At 44.4% G+C, this 21097-nt stretch overlaps 1 protein-coding gene across 1 annotated transcript; it reads right to left on the bottom strand.

Annotated features, from left to right (window-relative positions):
- Positions 1–305: 305 nt before the first annotated feature.
- On the bottom strand, positions 306–21094 carry wdr81 (WD repeat domain 81). The gene is made up of 12 exons (XM_083985873.1): positions 20852–21094; positions 19513–20018; positions 15162–18727; positions 14221–14328; positions 13902–14101; positions 13624–13805; positions 13152–13317; positions 12657–12822; positions 11703–12536; positions 11452–11597; positions 11110–11292; positions 306–2082 (listed from the first exon to the last, which is right to left on the bottom strand). The coding sequence occupies exons 2-12, from the start codon at positions 19872–19874 to the stop codon at positions 1756–1758; spliced, it is 6240 nt and encodes a 2079-aa protein (XP_083841999.1). The 5' UTR covers positions 19875–20018; positions 20852–21094; the 3' UTR covers positions 306–1755.
- Positions 21095–21097: the final 3 nt, after the last annotated feature.

Below are 21097 nucleotides of genomic sequence, written 5' to 3'. Positions count from 1 at the left end.
CTCAACTGCTTGGTCAAAAAATCAGTTACATGTTGTGACCAATAATATATTTAAGTGACTTAAACAAATAAAGCAGAAATGAAACTCATTCAGCTGATTTTGCTCACATTTTACTGCTAAGAAAAGACGATCACATGACAACCATCTGCAAACACTAGAGGGGACTTTGCCCAATCTGAACCCTTGTGACTCAGTACAGACTGTAAGGCAAGGGAGGTATGTGAATCACAAAGCACAACTGTAACACAGAGAACATGGAAGTAATTTTTATTAATCCAGTTAATAAATAAGCTTTTTCATGGAGTTCTTTTAAAATGTTGACAGAGACTCTGGATCAGATTTTTCAACATCAGTCGTGCAACTACAAATGTTCTTTCTGAAGCCAAGATGGTTGTTTCAGGATTGACCTCAGGTTTACAAAACCACAAAATATCAAAAAGTGTAGTACACTTGTCAGAGCATTTTGAGCCTTGGGCAAATAATTAGAAAAACTGTCTTACAACATAACAGAGATAAAATCATACAAAGAGCAAAGCTTTCATTGTTCGATAATAGTGGGCTTTGAAAGCGTGTTTAGATCCATTAACAGTTGAATGAAAACTGGTCTTGATTTGAGGAACAAAATCGATGTGCATTAATGTGTATTACACTCTAAAAAGCAAGTTAAACCACATTTTTATCGATGTATAACTTTCATATGCAGTTACTTATAAATGTTAAAATACAAAATTGTTCATCTTGGCATTGACTGTTCCTATGTGAGCTTTTGTAGTCAGATTAGAAAGTTGTGAGTCTACTAACTGGCATACCCAGTCCAAGTGGTGTCTGCCAAGATAAACTACCAGTATAACGCTGCTACAGATTCTAACTGCTAAATCAAGAATCCCTAAACACGGTTTAGAAAATCCCAAAGCAACTTCAAGTAATTTATTCGTGGATAAAAACATTCAGTCTTTAAAATCTGAGTGAGAATCTAAATGTTACAATTCAGGCCATACTTGTGCAGTAGAATAAAGGCTGTGCATCAGTAACTGACATTTGTGTGTGATGACAACTGAAATGCTTCCACTCTGAGAGGATGTACAGAGATGGTCATCAAACAATGAGTGAACTTTTATTGTTCGTGAAGTATAAACAACCCACTCTGAAACTAGTCTCAGGGAAAACGAAGAATCACTTACAAAAACAAATGATTTGATCCACAAATACTGCATAGTTTAATCAGTGCATTTGGATACGCATGTATTCTGTCATCAAGGGAAATGAAAGGTGAGGTCAATGTATTTTTGGTGTTGTTATGCATCTATTTGGAAAGTGTAAACACTACATGAGAACCGCGTTTGGTTCCACCTTCCTGAGCACATCTTCTGATTCATTCTTTTGAACAGAATAAATGACCTTGTCAAGGATTTCCCATTATATATTATCTATACATCTATAGTCTTTTTTTTTTTTTAATTCATGGGATTTACTGTACATGATAAATGTCGATAGTGTGACACACGTTTCTGGTCTATCAAATTCAGTGCCAACAGCCAGAGCGTAAGGATTCAGTAGACATGAAGTTTATATGCCTCTACTTGTGCTGCTTCATTCAAACAACCATTTAGAAGAACTGACAACCTGCCCTACCAGGACAATTGACCTCGAGCACAGGAGAAGGGACAGAGAGAGCTCAGACACCTGCTGTCTTCAAAAATAAGACACTTTGATGGTCAGCGGTAAGAGTGTTTAGTGTCACTGGGAACCACAGATCTAAGCTAGTAACCGAATTGCACCATTCTCAGAGCCCAGCAGCAGAAGCCTCTTGGTGGGCAGGACTGCCAGGCTGGTCAGAGTCCCTCGAAAGTTCTCTGAGCTCAGCTTTGTGCTGCTAACGGGGCTCAGGGAGATATCTGCCATGGAGTAGACACCGATTTTGTTAGCCACTGTTCCTGTTACAATCTCCGAACCGTAAAGGTCAAAGGCATGGACGGGGTCAGACTGTGACTTGTACTGGCGTACAGGCTTGTTCTCTAGGTCTTTCCACACAGTGAGCGTGTAGTCAGTGGAGGAGCTGATGACAAGGTTTCCTTCTGCAGCCTGAAAAGGAAACAAGAAAGGACATCACTGACTGCTACTTCAATCAATTTGCTGATAGACACTGAAAAGGGACATTTTCCAAAGTCCTTTGTCAACATTTGTGATTACATGCAAAGTAATAATATAAAAATGTTTTTATAAACTGAGACTTAAGAACATGTGATACAATATCCTTGAAGTAATGATACTTAAAACATTGAAACATAATTCAGGCAAGAGCAAAAAAGAGTCTTTTTTGATTATATTAATCCCTCACTTCTCATCATCTACAGTTCCTATTTGTAAGCACTTGAAAATTGATGAATGTATGTTCCTGAGTAAAGGAAATGAGTTTGAACAACTTTATTAATCCTAATATTTATTTCAGGTAAAACAAGGTAAAACATTTTTTTTTTACAGTTATTATTTAATATGAAAAAAAAAAACACTGGGACATCTGAGTAATATCGATGTGCCAATGAGAACCACCACGGTCTTTATAATGAGTAACCTGTGTCCATATTTGCCTAAACCTGTGCTTTTAAAACTAGAGCTACAATCCTTGACCTAATTTGGGGTTAAATAAAGTTTGCTCATCCTTGCGCTTTGTTGACAACAGATTTGCTGGGTACAACTTTCACCATCTCTACACCACAGCCTTTGGGATATGTCAAAATAAAAGCCACTTGGCTGATTGTCTTTTTCAAAACTAATCACATGATTATCGGAAAGCAGAGCCACACCTTCTAGCCTGATGCCCAGAAATACAGTATAACAATTTTCTGGTGGAGTTTGGGGGATCAGTACTAGTGTTACACAATACCTCAGGTCTTTACATACATTGGAGGGTGCTAAATGTCTTCCTTTTGATTTCTAATTATAGCAAACACTTTTCATTTTCATCAGGGGCAGGCAGTTCTCAACATTTATCAAAATAAAAAATAAGTATCGGTATAAAATTAAAACCCCATGAAGACAACCCACACAGATGTGTTAGACATGTCATCATAAGTATTGTGAGTCACTCAGATAAAGAGTCAACACAAGTGACAAGTAGCAGCTGCATGGCACGTATTGTGTTTTTCCACAGCTGATATCGTATAAAAGTTTCCATTGTTTCTTAGAGAATCTGATTAGGATCTCATACCCACTGGATTCTGCTGGTTAATGCACCAATACAGAAACTTCTCCACCTGTTACTCTCCTGTCCACCAGAAAAAACAATAAACACCTGAAGTATTTATTGTGATATAAGTAACAAAGAAGAAAATGTTTATCTGGCAGAATACAGAATAAATTTGACCACAGCATAGAAAATGATTGGCAATTTCCTTTGACCTGCTTCCCTTGGCCCATGACCTCTGTGAACAATTTGACCGTTAAGAAAGTCCCATTCATCAGCTCAGTATTGAGCACCATGTTGAAAATTGGTTCTTAACCAGGGCTCAAGTTATTGTGGGTACACACTGTACATTTTTCATGCTGTGTAAACATACAAAGAATGTAGAGTGTATTTAGTATGTTTGCATTTGAAGGTTCTGATATTCTATGCCTTAAATTGTTGTTGTTGTAGAGGTAATGAGGATTTTTAAAGAAACACTCTTTAATGTGAAATGCGTGACACATTATCATGATAAGGTAATACAGAAGAAGCCATTTTTTAAATCTTCTGTTGGTACATCTAAAGATTTTCCAAAATAAATGTTAGCTGCACCATTATGAAAGAAACTAATTTTGATTCAGGTATTTCTCATTTTGTATAGGCCACTTTGTTTCATTGAGTTAGTTAGGTGCGTATGGGCGGGGATGAGGGGCATGGCTGACGCAGCCTGAGAGTAGACACAGGTGATATCTATGACTGCACTGATTGCTTTTTGTTCTGAATCAGCGGGAGCGTCACGCCACACCTTTCGATCGTGAGTTAAAACATTTTGAGTTGTAAGAAGTGTATGAAATAAAAGAAATGAATGAAGACAGAAGCAATGCCTTTTTTGGTTTGTGGACACGCATCGAAGGTCAGTCTCCCGCTGACTAGTGTCACCTAATCTGCTTTGAAGGTGCCATTACAATAAATCGAAAGGTAATGTGAAGATTGGCTGATGCATTGAATTGAAATCCAGAGTGAAAGACGTGATTTCTGCCTCCGCAATGAATTAAATAAATTATTTGACTGTGAAACATGAATGAAAACGCCGGTGATACTGGCCTCGCGGAGGAAGGCGAGGATGATAAGTTGCATCATGACATCGGTGCAAGGAGGACAAAGTTAAGGCAGCTCACCTTAAAATCAAACCAGATTGAGGATCTGTTGGGAAAGGGAGCGGACTATCAAGGCATAATGATAAGGATGGAGGATTTCAACACTGTGTTTGAAGCGTTCAAAACTCTTAACAAGTCCGTTCAACAACGTTTAACTGCGGAGGAGCTGCGCACTGACCAGGAGGAATGGTTTCAGCCAAAATTGAAAAGATTTGAGGAATTCAATCAAAAAGTGTTATTGTGGTGTGAAGATGCCAAGGCAAACCCCCACGATGACGGGGCTGCTGCTGAGGAGGAGGAGTTATCTCCGCATGACAGTGTGTCAAATGTGTCAAAACAAAGATCGTCAACTTCAAGGAGCGCGCGCTCTAGCGCAACATCAGCGTCCTCCGCGCGCATCAAAGAGGAAACACGGCGAGCGGCTTTGGTGGCAAAGGCAGCCGCATTGGAGCAAAGACAAGCACTGGCATTAAAAGAGGCGCAGCTTGCGGCTGAGAAGGAGGCGCTAAGGATTCAAACGGCCCTGGCGGTGTCAAATGCAAAGATTAAAGTGTATAAAGAATATGATGTTTCTGAACCAAATGATGGGATGAATGAATATTTTGATGAAGTTGTTTCACATGGTCAAAGGGGTGTTGATGTGCAAAAGGTGACAATTCCCCCCACATATCCCATGCAGCCCCCAGTCTTCAGTCTCAAGCCAATTCCCCCCACATATTATCCCATGCAACCCCCAGTCTTCAGTCTCAAGCCAATTCCCCCCTCACATCCCATGCAGCCTCCAGTCTCATCACTGGGAGCCAGATCCAAGGTTAAAGGGCCACATGAGAAAATCACAATGCCTGAGCCTAATACTGGTCATCAACGAACAATACATCATGACAATGAATTATATGATGTTATAAAGAGGCAGACGGATATAACAGAATTGCTTGTCAAACAACAACAGTCAACTCGTCTACCTCATCGTGATGTGCCTGTGTTTTGTGGTAACCCGCTTGATTTCAGGTCTTTTTTGAAGGCATTTGAACATGTTATTGACTCAAGAACTGACAACAATGCAGATAAACTCTTCTTCTTGGAACAGTTTACTAAAGGTGAGCCACATGACTTGGTGAAAAGTTGCCAACACATGCCCTCTGGCCGGGGTTATAGAGAAGCAGTGCGCCTACTGGAGGACCGCTATGGAAACCCCCTTAAGATTGCAACAGCATTGGTTGGTAAACTGTTAAACTGGCCGCAGATTAAATCTGAGGATGCCAAACCCCTCCACAGTTTTTCCCTTTTTCTTGTGACTTGCTTGAACGCTTTGGGAGATGTTGACTATATGGAGGAACTGGATAACCCGGCCAACATGAGAGTGGTGATTGCAAAACTCCCATATAAAATGAGAGAAAGATGGAGAGCTGTGGCCTTTGACATCACAGAGAGAAAGCAAGGTCGGGTAAAATTTGTGGATCTGGTAACCTTTGTGGACAAAGAGGCAAGAATAGCAAATGACCCCCTCTTTGGCGACCTGCATGGAATGGCAGGTGAAGGAAAAGAAAGAAAATTACCTGTTGCTGTAAAGATGTCAAGGAAAGAAAATCCAAGAGGCAGCAGTTTTGCCACCAGCATATCATTGTGCAGTGAAGCTGTCAATACAAGCAACAGGTCCACCACATCATGTAACAACGCTGCCCTCACCAGGCCATGTCTGTATTGCAGGAAAAACCACACAATGGCTGAGTGTCACCAAATCCTGGAAAAATCACACAAAGAGAAGTTGGACTTTTTACGAAAGAATGGCATATGTTTCGGCTGTCTATTAAAGGGGCATCTCAGCAAACATTGCAGCAGAAGAATGACATGTCAGGTGTGCTCACAAAAACACCCAAGCTTGTTGCACATTTATAAAGATGGAAATGTTACAAAACAAACTAACACAAGCTGTCAAACTGAATACACTGAATGTCAACAAACTATTTCAAGTGCCCTCGTGGGTCTGGATGAGGAGGCATCTCTTGTTACTGGGGCCGGAGACAGCTGCATCCTGGCAATTCTTCCAGTGTGTGTCAAAGCAAAACTGGGAACAAAGATCGTGGAGACCTATGCATTCATCGATCCGGGGAGCTCCGGAACCTTTTGCACTGATGCACTGGTCAAACAGCTTAACCTGCATGGTAAAGGAACAGAGATAATTTTAAGCACCATGAACTCAACCAAACGTGTAAAAGGCTGTCTTGTAAGAAACTTGGAAGTTTGTGGGATCAGTGAGAACAAATACGTAACTCTCTCAAAGGTGTTTGTACAAAAGAGGATTCCAGTTGGAAAGAAAAACATCCCTCAGCAAAAAGACATTAACCAGTGGTCTTACCTTAAAGACGTGAAATTACCACACATCGATGCTGATGTAGGACTCCTTATTGGCAATGACACTTATGAAGTTTTTGAGCCTTGGAGAGTGATTCACAGTCGAAACAATGGACCGTATGCTGTCAAGACAATCCTGGGATGGACAGTTAATGGGCCAATCAGGGCACATGTGGAAAGAGAACAACAAGCTGTCACAGTTAACCGAATAGCAGTGGAAAACATAGAAAAGATGCTGTTGCAGCAGTACAGCATAGACTTTCCAGAACACAGTCGTGATGAAAAACTGGAAATGTCGATTGAAGACAAAAAGTTCATGGAATCTGTTTCAAAGTCTGTGGAATTCAAGGAGGGACACTACTACATTGAGCTACCAATGAAAGACTCAGACATAAAGATGCCGAACAATCGAGACGCAGCAATCCAGCGTGCACTCACCCTTAAGAAAAGGCTTATCAGAAATCCTGACTTTCATAAAGAGTATTCTAACTGCATGACAGACATGTTGGATAAAGGATATGCAGTCAAGATCCCAGAGACACAGTTAAAGGGGCAGGTCGGCACAGCTTGGTATATACCACACCATGGTGTATACCATCCACGAAAGAAAAAACTTCGGGTCGTATTTGACTGTGCTGCTAGTTACCAGGGGATGTCTCTTAACCAAAGACTGCTCCAAGGCCCAGATTTGACTAACACACTTATAGGTGTGCTGACTCGCTTCAGAGAAGAAAGCGTGGCCATGATGGCCGACGTAGAGGCCATGTACCATCAGGTGAGAGTCCCAGAGAAAGACACTGACCATCTGCGCTTTTTCTGGTGGCCAGATGGAGACCTGTCCCAAGAGATGGCTGAGCACAAGGTAGTAGTTCATCTTTTCGGGGCCACCTCATCTGCCAGCTGTGCAAACTTTGCCTTGCGCAAAACCGCAGAAGACAACAGGACAAGGTCGTCATCAGAAGCTGTGGAAACAATAATGAGAAACTTTTATGTTGACGACTGCTTAAAGTCAGTTAGCAGCGAGAAGGCTGCCATAGCATTAAGAAAAGAGCTCACAACACTATGCGCTGCCGGAGGCTTCAAACTGTCTAAATGGACGAGTAACAGTCGCGCACTTTTGAAGTCAGTGCCGGAGAATGACAGAGCAAAAGAGGTGAAAGCATTGGACCTTGTTAAAGATGCTCTGCCCATAGAAAGAGCCTTGGGTGTGTTGTGGTGTGAAAACTCAGACTCTTTCAGATTCAAGGTTTCCATGAAAGAGAAACCAAACACAAGAAGAGCAGTTCTTTCTACGGTCAGCTCCATATACGACCCTCTCGGGTTTCTCGCCCCTGTCATACTCCCCGCCAAATCCATTCTGCAACGGCTGTGCAAGGAAAAAATCACCTGGGATGAAGAAATACCTCAACACCTATTGCATGACTGGGAGAGCTGGGTGAAGCAATTGCCCCAAATATCCAACTTCCAAATAGCACGGTGCATCAAGCCAAGGGATTTTGGTCCGATTGCCGCAGCCCAGCTCAACCACTTTTCAGACGCCAGTGAGAGTGGCTATGGGACGGTGTCATACCTGAAGCTGACAAATAAGAACGGTCATGTTCATTGCGCCTTTATGATGGGTAAGGCGAGAGTAGCCCCGCTGAAACAAACTACCATCCCACGCATGGAGCTTACTGCAGCGGCGATGGCTGTAAACATTGATAAGATGATGAAAAGGGAGCTCCAGTGGGACCTCCAAGCCTCAGCTTTTTGGACGGATAGCACAGCTGTGCTAAGATACATCACAAATGAAGCATTGAGGCTGAAAACCTTTGTGGCTAATAGAATTACCATCATTAAGGAGGCCACAAATGTGAAGCAGTGGAACTTTGTAAACACCTCTGAAAATCCAGCTGATTGTGCCTCTCGGGGACTCACAGTGGGGCAGTTCTTGGCCAACCAAACGTGGCTGCAAGGGCCTGCCTTCTTACAAAGTGCAAATGTGGGAGCGGTGGACAAGCCTCAATGTTTACGTCTTGGTGAGGATGATCCAGAGGTGAGAAAAACCATTTTGGCGTTCTCAACAGCCGCTGTAAGCTTGTGTGCAGTGAAAAAATTGATGGACTACTACTCCAGCTGGTGGCGCTTAAAACGGGCCATAGCCTGGATCCTGAGAATAAAAGACCATCTAATTTCAAAGGCACACAAAGGAAGAAAAACAGTAAATTCTGCTTTCCCCCTTCAAGAGCCGCTGACTGTGGAAGAATTGAACAGAGCAGAGATGGCGGTTGTGCGGTACTGTCAGCGTTGCAGCTTCCAGACAGAAATCTCAGCTCTGGAAAAAGGAAAGCAAGCACCAAAAAGAAACAGCCCCATCTATAGATTGGATCCTTGTCTTCAGGATGGCCTACTAAGAGTTGGGGGACGACTGCATAAATCCGCCCTGCCTGAAAGCTCAAAACATCCCATAATAATGCCAAAAGGTCTACATGCTACTAACCTGTTATTGCAAGACATTCATGAAAAAACTGGACACTCTGGCAGGAACTTCATGCTTTCTCGCCTGCGACAGCGTTACTGGATACCTGCAGCAAACGCAGCAGTAAGAAAAATTATATTTCGTTGTGTCATTTGCAGAAAATGTCATGCCAGAGGTCAGGAGCAAAAAATGGCAGACCTGCCTGTAGATCGGCTGATCCCTGACAAACCCCCCTTCACTCATGTAGGGATGGACTACTTTGGGCCCATAGAGGTCAAAAGAGGTCGCACGATCATTAAAAGGTACGGTGTATTGTTTACCTGCTTAACAACACGCGCTCTGCACATGGAAGTCGCTCACAGCCTGGACACAAGCTCGTGCATACATGCCATCCGGCGCTTCATGTGTAGGAGAGGACAGGTGGACCTCATCCGGTCTGATAATGGGACGAACCTAGTTGGAGCCGAGAAAGAGCTCAGAGCTGCTATAAGAGAGATGGATCAAGTCAAGATCAAAAACACTCTGGCAGAAAAAGGAATACAGTGGCTCTTTAACCCACCGGCTGGACCACACTTTGGTGGAATATGGGAGAGGCAAGTAAGGCTGGTGAAGACGATACTGAAATCAGTGCTGAGTGAACAAACTATGGATGACGAGTGCCTGCAAACACTGCTTTGTGAAGTGGAAGCAATTGTTAACGATAGGCCCATAACCACCACGTCTGATGATCCAGGTGATGTAGAGGCATTAACTCCAAATCATTTATTGCTACTTAAGAAAAAGCCACTGCTTCCCCCTGGTCTCTTCAGTAAGCATGATTGTTACTCCCGAAGACGGTGGAAGCAAGCCCAGTATCTGGCCGATTTATTTTGGAGAAGATGGACAAAGGAGTATCTCCCAAGCCTTCAAGAGCGCCAAAAATGGAATAGGATAAAAAGGAACCTCAAAGTTGGAGACGTCGTCATGATAATGGATGAAAACTCACCGAGAAATTCATGGCTGCTAGGCAGAGTCGAGCAGACTACGTTGGACGCCAGAGGTCTTGTTCGTCGGGTGCAAGTCAAGACTAGGAGCAGCACCCTTGAAAGGCCCGTTGACAAGCTCTGCCTCATCTGTGAGACTGATACCTGACTAATGACTAATGACTGACGACTGTTTGACACTTGCAAAGGGGTGTAGGCGGATCGCTGCCCCGAACGACTATTTTCTTTTGCAGCAAGGACCCAGAAGATCAACAATCAAGTATACTTCTGTATTGCTATATTATGTTATGCACATGTATGAACTGTAAAGATAAAAAAGAATAGTATGAGTTAGAAATTATAGTAAATAGTTAAAAATTATTACTAAAAGTGTCATAACTGTGATGCTCTGCTTAAGTTAATTATAAGTCCCCCTGCCTTATAATTAGGGGCCGGGTTGTATAGGCCACTTTGTTTCATTGAGTTAGTTAGGTGCGTATGGGCGGGGATGAGGGGCATGGCTGACGCAGCCTGAGAGTAGACACAGGTGATATCTATGACTGCACTGATTGCTTTTTGTTCTGAATCAGCGGGAGCGTCACGCCACACCTTTCGATCGTGAGTTAAAACATTTTGAGTTGTAAGAAGTGTATGAAATAAAAGAAATGAATGAAGACAGAAGCAATGCCTTTTTTGGTTTGTGGACACGCATCGAAGGTCAGTCTCCCGCTGACTAGTGTCACCTAATCTGCTTTGAAGGTGCCATTACACATTTACTTTCCCCTTTTCTTAAAGTCAGCTGGGTACCCAGCAGTAGTTTTAATAGAGCCTTAGAACCATTTTCACAACTTCCTCGATTTGTCATTGATGTTTGTTTTTTTTTAACATTTGCATAATGCTCACAAATTGTAGTGTAAAATAACCACTTACATTTATTTAGCCCCACTGACTAAGATGTTACCCAAAGGCTGCTTTATTCACTAAAATAGAGGTAGAGAAAACTACATGCATGTATACCTTCATTTGGAGGATATCTGCCTCATGGGCTGGCCAGCCCTTCAGAACAAGCCCTGTACGTGCGTCAAGGAGAACAATGAAGCCAGAGGAGAAACCTGCAGCCACTGTGCGCCCCGAAGGACTCACTGCCAGGGAGCGAATGAGTCCAGCGCTCAGGTTGTTGTATGCCAGACGGAATTCATGCTGGGGATATAAGGGAAGTGTTGTCACTGTCAAGTCTAAAAGAACTATTTGGAGAAGTGTAAAAAGTGCAAGCGCTTATGAAAACACTCTAACGGCTCATTAATTGCTGAATGTTTCATAGCACAGGTCTCAACAGAGCGAGCTTGGTGAAATTGGTACCTGCAATCCTGGTTTGCGTGGATCAATGAAGCGAAGAACAGAATCTGCGCTGCCAAACACAACACTGCAGTGTGGAGCTGGCATGGTAGTCACAGCTGTAATGGGATTCTTTCCATCCACAGCTTCATAGAAGCGGATCTGCTTGCCTAAGGACAAAAAACAGACTGTAGTTGCATAGCAAAGTACATGAACAACATTATAAACTCCAGATGCGCAGGTGATGAGCAGACATGCAATGTGAAATTTCATACCTGTATACTGGTCCCACAGGTGCACTGTACCATCACAGCTGACAACCTCTTGTGAAGCTTCGAGCTGTCCAACATAGAAGACAGACTTTCGGTGGTCGCTGTACGTCAGCCGAGGCTCCACCTCCTGTGTCCCATCGCCATGGTTATAAAGTGGCCAGAGCTTTATGGTCTTATCTTTACTTCCAGAGAGGAAGTAATCCTCTCCTGCCAACGGTGCTAAACACTTTATGGTGCCCGAGTGACCTAGGAAGCTCTGAAGTCGGATCTGGTGGAAGTGAAAGTGTGGATCTTGTTGGTTGAGGCCAATCTCATACTGCCAGTAGGCCAACCAGTTGCCCTGCAGGGAGCGTCCACTGCGAGGGAGCTCCTGCTTCAGGGCACTGTCCTCCACGGTAGGGCCTGTTACCCAAGAGGTGGAAAATGAAGCCAAGGCGCCAACAGATGGAGTGGTGAAAGTGGAAGCAGTGGTGATGATTGGGGTGGTATGGCTGGAGCGACCCCAAGAGTTGGCCAAGCCCAGGTTGGGGCTTCCACCGTAATCGGCATCTCGGGAGACTTGGATACGATTTCCTACCAGGTGGCTCCCAAAGGTACCTGACTCAGGGAGGGAGTCTCCCAGTGGGGTGGAGCTACTTGAGGGTGCAGGAAAGGGGCTGCAACCCACATGTCGGCCAAAACCGGAGGAGAGACCCATGGAGGATGGAGGCAGCTCTCCTCTGGATGCTGCTGTGAGATTGGTCTCTGGACTCCCCTGGCTCACAGTCTGATGGTAGGACTGGGCCAACTGCCAAACCAGCTCATGGTTGGGAACCAGCCTCCGAATTGCCATGTCACCTAATCAAAATATAAAACTGATTTAAACCACTGACATGTAATAGAATAGTCTAATTTATCGCTGCATTCTTTTTGCTGGATAACGTATCACATTTGACGTGAACTGAGGCATTTTCCTACCAATTAGACAGTAGAAGGGGATGTAAGAGGCATGGGCCATCTCAGGGCTGAACACAGTCTGCAGCTCCTCCAAGACCCCCAACTCATATGTCACGTTCGACTGTTCATTTGTGCAAACATCCACCACCGTGACTTCTCCCACAACTCTGCGAGGGGCACTGTCAAGCTACATCATAAGACAGACAGCACACCACATCTGTGTATTTTACAATTCCATTTTTACAAAGACAGAAGTCTATGGATAAACATTTAAATGATCTGCAACAACAACCCTCCAGTCACACTCAAAACTGCGTACTTTCTCTCTCTCCTTCTGTCATACAGTTCGCATTTCAAGATTCTGTCTTCTGTTTTTATTTTTATCCATATTTCCATCTGCCTTTGTGTTATTTGTTACACATAAAGCTCTCTGTGAGAGCTCTGCTTGCTGAAACTCCAGAAATAAACTTGGGATCAGTCAGTCCTTCTGTATTATGAGTCTCTGTGTGTACATACCTGGGGCTGCAGAGAATGCAGCAGAGAGAAAACGGCAAAGAATCGACGCAGAGTGTCAGCCATGTGCTGTTGCACCATCTCCCTCCCAATGCGCAGACAGATGAGAGCCATCAGGCTGAGCGTCTTGAGACAGACGGCAGTGCGAGTCTGCACCCCGCTGGGGAACCTGAGTACAGCAGAGCGAGCACAACCAAGCAGAGGATGAATGTCATATCTATTGAAGAACATTTTTTGATTATTTTTCTAGCACAAACATGAAAAAGATATAGCACTTCAAAAACTGTGAACACTTCAAAGTGTGTTGCAATTCCAAAGGGAAAAATAACAAAACAAAAAGCAAACAATCTGCAATATCTCACGACGACGCCGCTGTTTGACAAGCTGTGTTTGAACCATAGAACCCTCAGGCACTGCAGTGTATGGTGCCTCAACGTTTATTTATGTGTGTTTATGGATATGGTTTGTTATTTACCCCATAGTCGGGGTGGTGAGAAGGTCCAGTAGTGGTAGAAGCACATCCTGATTGATCTTCATCAGCATGTCCATTAGGGTGGTATCAGAGAGAAAGACAACAACCTTCTGTGTGAGTGCAACAGCTCCGAGCAGACTTGCCTCCTTACGAGTGTTAAGACGCTGTGAGGCCGGTGGAGACACCTAGAAACAATGCACATTGGTAAAATGTTAAGTACAATATTTCAGAGCCAAGTGAGTTCATATGTTCACTTATTTATATATTTTATGTCCTCTTACAAGATATCCAATGTAAGGCAGGTACTGGTAGGTGAGAACAGGCTCTCCGTAAAGTTGAGCTATGTAAATGAGACAGTCCAGCACAGGTCCTGCTGTCTGATCGCCAACCACGGGTTTCTTCTCATAAACGCTGCCCATTCCTACACTGTCCAAACTGCTCTCCTCAGATGCAGGGGCCACAAACTGGTGGTTCTCGGGCCCTACAGGCAGAGGACAAGGAAAAGGGGGTGAAGAAATCATATGCAGAACCACATGCATTAATTTGTCAATATAAACGTATAAAGGGAATAAGAAAGCTTTATGCTGTAAATTTGCATACCAATGTAACAATTGGTGAGTAATCGCAGCAAATTTCTGGCAACGTATCGAGATGTCACTGTTGGTCCAAGCTTCGCTGACAGCCAGCGAACAGTTTTGCAGACTGTATCTGTGTGTGGGGAAACATTTCAAACATTGGCCATTATCCCTTAATAAACAAATGCAATGTGTACTACTGTTGTGTCCCGATACCAACATTTTGATACCAGTACTGGTACCAATATGTTTTTCGATACTTTTCAAAATAAAAGGGGAACACAAAAAATGACGTTAGAATCTACAGTAAATCCTGTGGCTACCTATCACTGAGAATAACAAATGAATGAACTGCAATTTTATGCAACAAAGAAACTATTAAATTATTATTATTATGTACATACTGTACACAGTAGAAGCCCTACTGATAGCTCTTTGATTCTCCTAAGATGGTGTGCACAAAATGCACAACACTGAAACAGCGTATCATATCCCTGGACACTACGAGTGACAGGCAAACAGCCAATAATGTAACAGCTGTGTAGTTCAGTTTCAGTTCAGCACATTTGCTGTGTGTTTATTGACAACGGAACAGCGTGAAGTGAGAACATGAACGCTGAAGGAGAGGAGATTTTTAAGGACACCTCAGTAGAGGTTATTATTGGCCTGTGCTGGCCCGAACAATCCGACTGGACGGGCTGGTTTGGTCCAGGTTTGTGAATCTCTATAAAATATAGAGACAGGCCGCTGCTACTTAATGTACATAGTCAGAAGCCTCTCTCTCTCTCTGCTGTTTTCTCTTCCCCCTCATCACAGACAGCTACATGCTTCAGTCATTCATATATTCATATACTGTTTTTTTTCCAAATGCAGTATAGTAACGTTTTAATTGCTTTCAGACCACATACCATTTTAATACCAGTATACCTAACAAGCTTATTGTGTACACATCCACTATTCACTCACCTAGAAGAATCTTTTGCTCTTTCTCTTCAGAGTTTTCTGCTGGATCGTGGTCATCTTCCTCCTGCTCTCCCACAATGCGTTTCTCAGTCTCTTCCAGTGCCATTCCATTCACAAACTCACCCTCTAAAGTGGCGACTGTGGCTCCTGAACCTTCTGTGCAACCAGAGAGAGTGAGCTCCAGGTTGGGTATAGTAGCATCATCCGTCTCCTCTCTACCATCAGTCTCGGTCACCTCTTCTTCCTCCAGGTCCCCTCCCTCCTCTCCCTCACTTGCATGTTTCAGGTCCTGGCTACTGTCAGCTGATTTGAGGCTGGCTCGATCCCGCATTGAGTCTCCATCACCCAGTGAGAGTTCGCTTGTGCTGCTTTTGTCACTCAGTTTTCCCACACTTAGAGACTCCTGGTCTTGATCCTTGGATGCAGAGTTCTGGCTCGGCTGTTTTCCAGAAGCTACACCTGCTCCGCTGTTAACGTAGAACCCATTCTGAAAGTCCTCTGCAAGAAACACTTGGTCATTAAGACTGATGCCAGAGGAGAAGTCCACCAGCCCTGCGTCTCCCACCACCCCAACTCCTACACTGGTTCCACTGCTACCGGGCATATTCCCACTAACTGACCCTGATGATGGCCGCACCTCACCATACTGACAGTCCTCTTCCTCTTCCTCGCCTAGATTACATGTGCCAGCTCTCAGTCCTTTACATGCTTCCCCACCAGTGCCTGAGATGGAGCTTTCAAAGCCAGTGATGACCTGCAACACATGGGGCAGCAGACTGGAGAGGAAGGCCTGCAGGCCGAGCCTCACAATGAGCTGCAGGATGAAACAGTCAGTGTAGAGATAGAAACGTCCTCGCAGGCAGTGGGGGTTTTCATATACGTTGATCAGTGGCTTCAGTAAGTACTTGTTTGCATTTCTAGGACCCAGCACTCTTGAGATGGGCTCAAAGAGGTACCAAGCAGCATAGACTGCAGTTGACTCCTCAAGCATGAGGGCTAGGATGAAGGGCAAGAGAATCTCAAGACCCTCAGCTGTGATGTTACCACGCAACAGGGTCTCAAGCTGCTGCCAGAGGTGAAAGACAACATCTCTTCCTTGAAGGCTGCATGTAGTTGCCATTTTACTATGATAGGAAAAGATAAAGTCATGCAGTGCTGCAAAATAAGACGGGAAAGGAAAGGGAGTGATGACTGGGTTCAATAACTGGCAGGGGTTTGGAGGAGGAAGCCTATCACAGATGGGGTCATATTTGAAAAGAAGTGGACGTGGGCAATCTGGTACTTCTCTGTGTGCTTTTCCAGAGTGTTTCTCTATTAGCAGCAGTGTCTCAAGGGCATGGTGCAAAGACAGTGGCACATCACGGAGGCTGGCGGAGCATAGCTTCATTACCGCTTGGAAACGGTGTCTGAGGGGGGTGCCCGGTTTGAGTCCTCTTAGTTTAAAGGAGAAGAAAATCTCAGCGATGAGAACACCAAGGGCCTGCATGTCTCTTTGGTAGAGCTGTGTAAGAGAGGGCAGAGATTCACTCATCACACCATTTCTTATGCAGTCGCTAGATCCTGCAGGATGCCATAGTTCAGCATGCAGACTCTTCACCAGGAAATTGTTCAATTTTTCCAACTCCTCCAAAGGCTGCAATGGACTGAAGCCTTCGGGGAGGGTTATCTTGATTTCCTCTGTACTGGTGGCAGCCACACTTCCCTCCCCAAGTTTTTTGTTCATTGGCCCACCTCTTTGTAACACTGCACTGCGTAAACCAGGGCCTAAGCCGCTTGTAAAATCACCGGGGAATGAACTTGGGGACTGTGATACAATAAGTGCTGTGTGCTCTCCTCCTATTTTTCCTCCCGCTGTACTGACACCTGGCAGTGGCACAGAGCAGGATACTGAACTGGATGAGCCAGTGGACGCTAATGAGTCCAAGGCTTCGGTACCTTGTTCGAGTTCTTCATCTTTGTCCACCATGGTCCAGCCACTGGACTCACACCCCGTGGACTCGGGCACCATTCCATCCACAGTGTCAGCTATGGTGTCGATTTGAGGGATGTGTAAAGAAGGCACGTTAAGAGCAGCAAGGCCAAGGAGAGGAGGTTCTGCTGGGGCGTACTGGGAGGGAGATAAGCGGGGCGGGTGGGGTTGGTCAAACAGCTGAACTACGCCATAGGTAGTCAAATTGGTGTGGTTGTCCACTAGGTGCAAGCAGACATTCTTGGCTTTGACAGCTTCTTTACCAGACAGCTTGTAGCCAAATGTGAGATCTATCCAGTGATGCAAATGCTGGGACACCTCTCTGCTCTCCAGGAGGCGCCGGTGGACCTCGATAAACTCCTCACAAGACTTGCACCAAGAAGGCACATCCAGGTCTGGCATGTCGGGGTGGATGGAGCGGAAAATGGAAGGATCTGTGTAGAACTCAGGAATGCACTCGTCAGGGGTCCAGCTCTGCATACGCTCCATACTGGCTGGGTATTCATTAGGCTCCCACTGGGACCTAACATGGCTGCACAACACCGACTTCGGCGTCTGCCGGGCTTTGTAGACGTAGTAGGTGATGTCTGAGAGCACGTCAGATATGTGATGAGGTACATGGAGGTGGTCAGAGTGTCCTGCGCCACCAGCGCCTACAGAGCCACCGAGGTCCCCACCTACGCCGCCCCCGCCAACACCGTTACCCGCAGCAGCTGCCAAAGCCTCTTTGGTCATTTCATATGTAAAATCTAGCTGTTTATCCCCTTTGTTGAGCCTGAACTTTGACCTCCTGAGGTCCCGGAATTTTCCAAATGGCACAGTGAAATCCACCACCCACGGCAGCACCGGGTGGTAATTAGGGTCTCCCTCTCTGCGTCCTGCTAATCTGTTCAGTTCCATCAAGTAGCGGAAGTTGCTGACTCGTCCATGAACCCAGTCGAGAACCAGCTTCTTGAGCTCATCAAAGCAGTCTTTGCAAAGTCTTTTGTTCTCTTGGCTCCTACATACACTCTCACCTTGCAGGACTCGTTTTGGCACTTGCCTGCCAGTAACATCACTATGTGCATCCTCCACCAACCCTAGCTCTTCATAATGGGCTAGGTTGAGTTTGAGACGGCTGCAGAGCTGCTCATCAACTGATATGTCCTGTAGAGAGAGCTCGCCACAAGACAGACCTGCTGCATGACATGCCTGCAGAGCTATTAGTAGCTGGTAGAGAATGAACAACACTTTGGCATGGCTGTTAGCGAGCTTGGCTGGGCTGAAGGAGACAATATCTTGGAGTGAATACTGAGTATATGGTAGAATCAGATACAGCATTTCTACTGTCTCCAGCAGACACTCTGCAGGCAGAACGTTAGGACACAGATGGTCTGACTGGGACTTGGAAAAGCAGGATGAACTGGATGGCAAGAAGCTTTCTTTCTCCTTCTCTCTGGCTGGAGAGAGGGATGGTGACACTCTGTCTGCTGAGATGAAGGTGGAATTGAAAAGCTTCTGTAGCGCATGGCGTACTGCATCTACAGCTGCAATATGCATCTGCTCACTGGCTCCCGCATATGGCTGCACAAGCTTGTAATGAAACTCACGCCACAGATTCCTGAAAAAGAAAAAAGGCAGATGCATTACTATTTGAAACAAGTTCAATGAAATTACATTTTTAAATCTGCACAAAATCTTACAGAAGTAAACTTTAAAATCTATTGTATGCAAGACATTTACCTGACTTCGATCCTTAGAATTAAGCTGTCTAGACAAACAGTTAACCCTGACTCTCTGACAACAGAAACCTTTCAAAAGCGACAAATAAACAAGAACTAAATATATAAATAATATAATATAATATAATAAACTAAATGCTGACTGTTATTACCTGTGCAGTAATAAAGAATCTCACACAGTGAATGAAAAGCCATGTTCTAACCATTGCAGGTCGACTATAGCAACATCTTGTCCATTTAAAATGAAGCTCCCAGTACCCTGATGTTGGAAGCATAACATTTATTTTTTATTATCAATTGATCAAACCATTATTTTATCAATTAATTGTTATAAATAAATGTCTGAAAATGTATTTTTGTAATAACCCTAACCTTCCAAAAAGTCATCCTTTCGTATTCCAAATGCCAAGGTTTCAAAGTTTTAATCACTTTTAATAACCAGCTGTTCATAATCTAGAGCAAATAAAGAAATTTAAAGTAATACAAACTGGAAAAAATACAATTCTCACTGTCCAGAGGGCAGAGAAAAGTTGGCTTCTTTACAGGACAATTGACTGGGACAAGTACACGAGTTATAAAAAATTGTTTCAGATCAACTTTTTAATTATCAACATGACGAGTCATTGTGTAAGGACTACCTGATAAAATAAATGATGTACTGTACCTGACATTGTGCTGTGAAACACACTGCATGGTTTTGACATATGAATCCTGTGACATGAATTCCATTTGTTGATCACATGGGTCTCTGGCCAGTCTGTAGCTCAGTTTGCTTTTCCTCAGACCCTGGATGCATACTCGTGTCCAGCCAGGGGGCAGCTTTGCCTGGGAACACTGAAGGTACGTGCGGATTTCAGCCTCACTGATGCTGTCAAAGCGGGCACAGCGCATGATCCTTTTTTCCCTCAGGCCCATCATCCAGCGGGTAGGAACAAGGGCTATGAGCTCCCGGGGGCGGGGGCCCAGGCCCTGCTGCCGTCGATCAATCCCCAAGTCTTTCTCAACTGCATGCATCAGCCAATCCATGGTGAGTCTCCAATGCTTATCCAAAGTTGCAGACTGATCAGCTGTGTTCACCTTGCTGTGTCCCTCCGGAGGGCTTGCTTTTCAAACACCCATGGAGGAGGAAATAAAAGTCATCAAGGACAGGCCTCCCTTCTGCCAGTCCCACTGAGGATTTCAAGGAAATAAATAAATTAGGTTAAGTACAAATTAGATAAGCAACAACTCCTTCTTGTCACGCATTGAAAACTATGCTCCTGTGTAATACTGAAACAAGATTTTTTTTTTCTGCAGAGGAGAAAAGCTGACAGTGATGTGATGTTGATGAGTGCACATGACTTCTTGCTCTTCTGCAGCAGGTCCCTGAAGTTTGAGCTCATCTCACATGACCGGACGATTTCTGCCCCATCAACAAATCTACTCTCCCTTGGTGTCAAGTATCCTATAAACTGTCATATGTTACTGTTAGTGATTTCAACTGTGCCCTCACTACCAGCACAATTGCCGGGTGCCTCTGTTTGAGTGCACAGCGCCCATAAACACTCTTGTACAGTAGCACAAGTAGCTAACGTTAAAAGTTTTCAGAATGAATCTTGTGCAGCGTTAGCTACGTTGCTAGCTGACTGACTGGTAGAGATAACATCTAAGAAAGAACAAAGGCCAATTTAAAACCAAAACTAAACATTGCAATGTCTCAAATAAAAGATGTAACGTTAAATATGATTCAGCTAATACCACACTCTTAAACGTTAGAAGTGAACAGGAAGGGGGGAAACAGCTTTAAGAAGCTCAAAGACAATTGGGGAAGTAACGTCAACTTAACGCTAACAGTTAGCTTACAGGGTAGGCTATCGTTACAAAACCTGACTGAGACGAACAGAAAGCCGCCATTCAGACGGTGTAATCATTGACACGGAAAAAACAACAGCAGTTATGCATGTTAAACGTAACTCCGCAGCTATTACAGAACAACAGCGCGGACTGTTTAATGTTTAGCTCACCTCTTTCCACTTGCAGCAGTTGACAGCTAGCTAGCGTTAAGCTAACGGTGCAGCGCCGGTGTCACGCATCATGAGTCGGTACCGCAACAACTTCACACAACCAGGACATGCTGCAGGGTTGGCGTGTAGGCTGCTCGCTACGTTTACTGCTCTTTACAGATGCGTGTCAGCGGACAGAAGATGATCAGTCTCGACGGCGTTGTTTTCCTGTGAGCTAGTCGGAGCCATGTTTCAGAGGAGGCATCT

Source organism: Trachurus trachurus (genome assembly GCF_905171665.1).
Source record: "Trachurus trachurus genome assembly, chromosome: 13".
NCBI classification, from domain to species: domain Eukaryota; kingdom Metazoa; phylum Chordata; class Actinopteri; order Carangiformes; family Carangidae; genus Trachurus; species Trachurus trachurus.
This window is presented reverse-complemented; position numbering and strand designations above follow the sequence as displayed.

Coding starts and splice junctions, on each gene's coding strand:
- wdr81 (XM_083985873.1), bottom strand. CDS start 19,874: ATGGATTGGCTGATGCATGCAGTTGAGAAAGACTTGGGGATTGATCGA. Junction 13,318..13,623: donor CTCACCACCCCGACTATGGG/GTAAATAACAAA, acceptor TGCTGTACTCAG/GTTCCCCAGCGGGGTGCAGA. Junction 2,083..11,109: donor CAGATATCCTCCAAATGAAG/GTATACATGCAT, acceptor TTTCCTTTTCAG/GCTGCAGAAGGAAACCTTGT.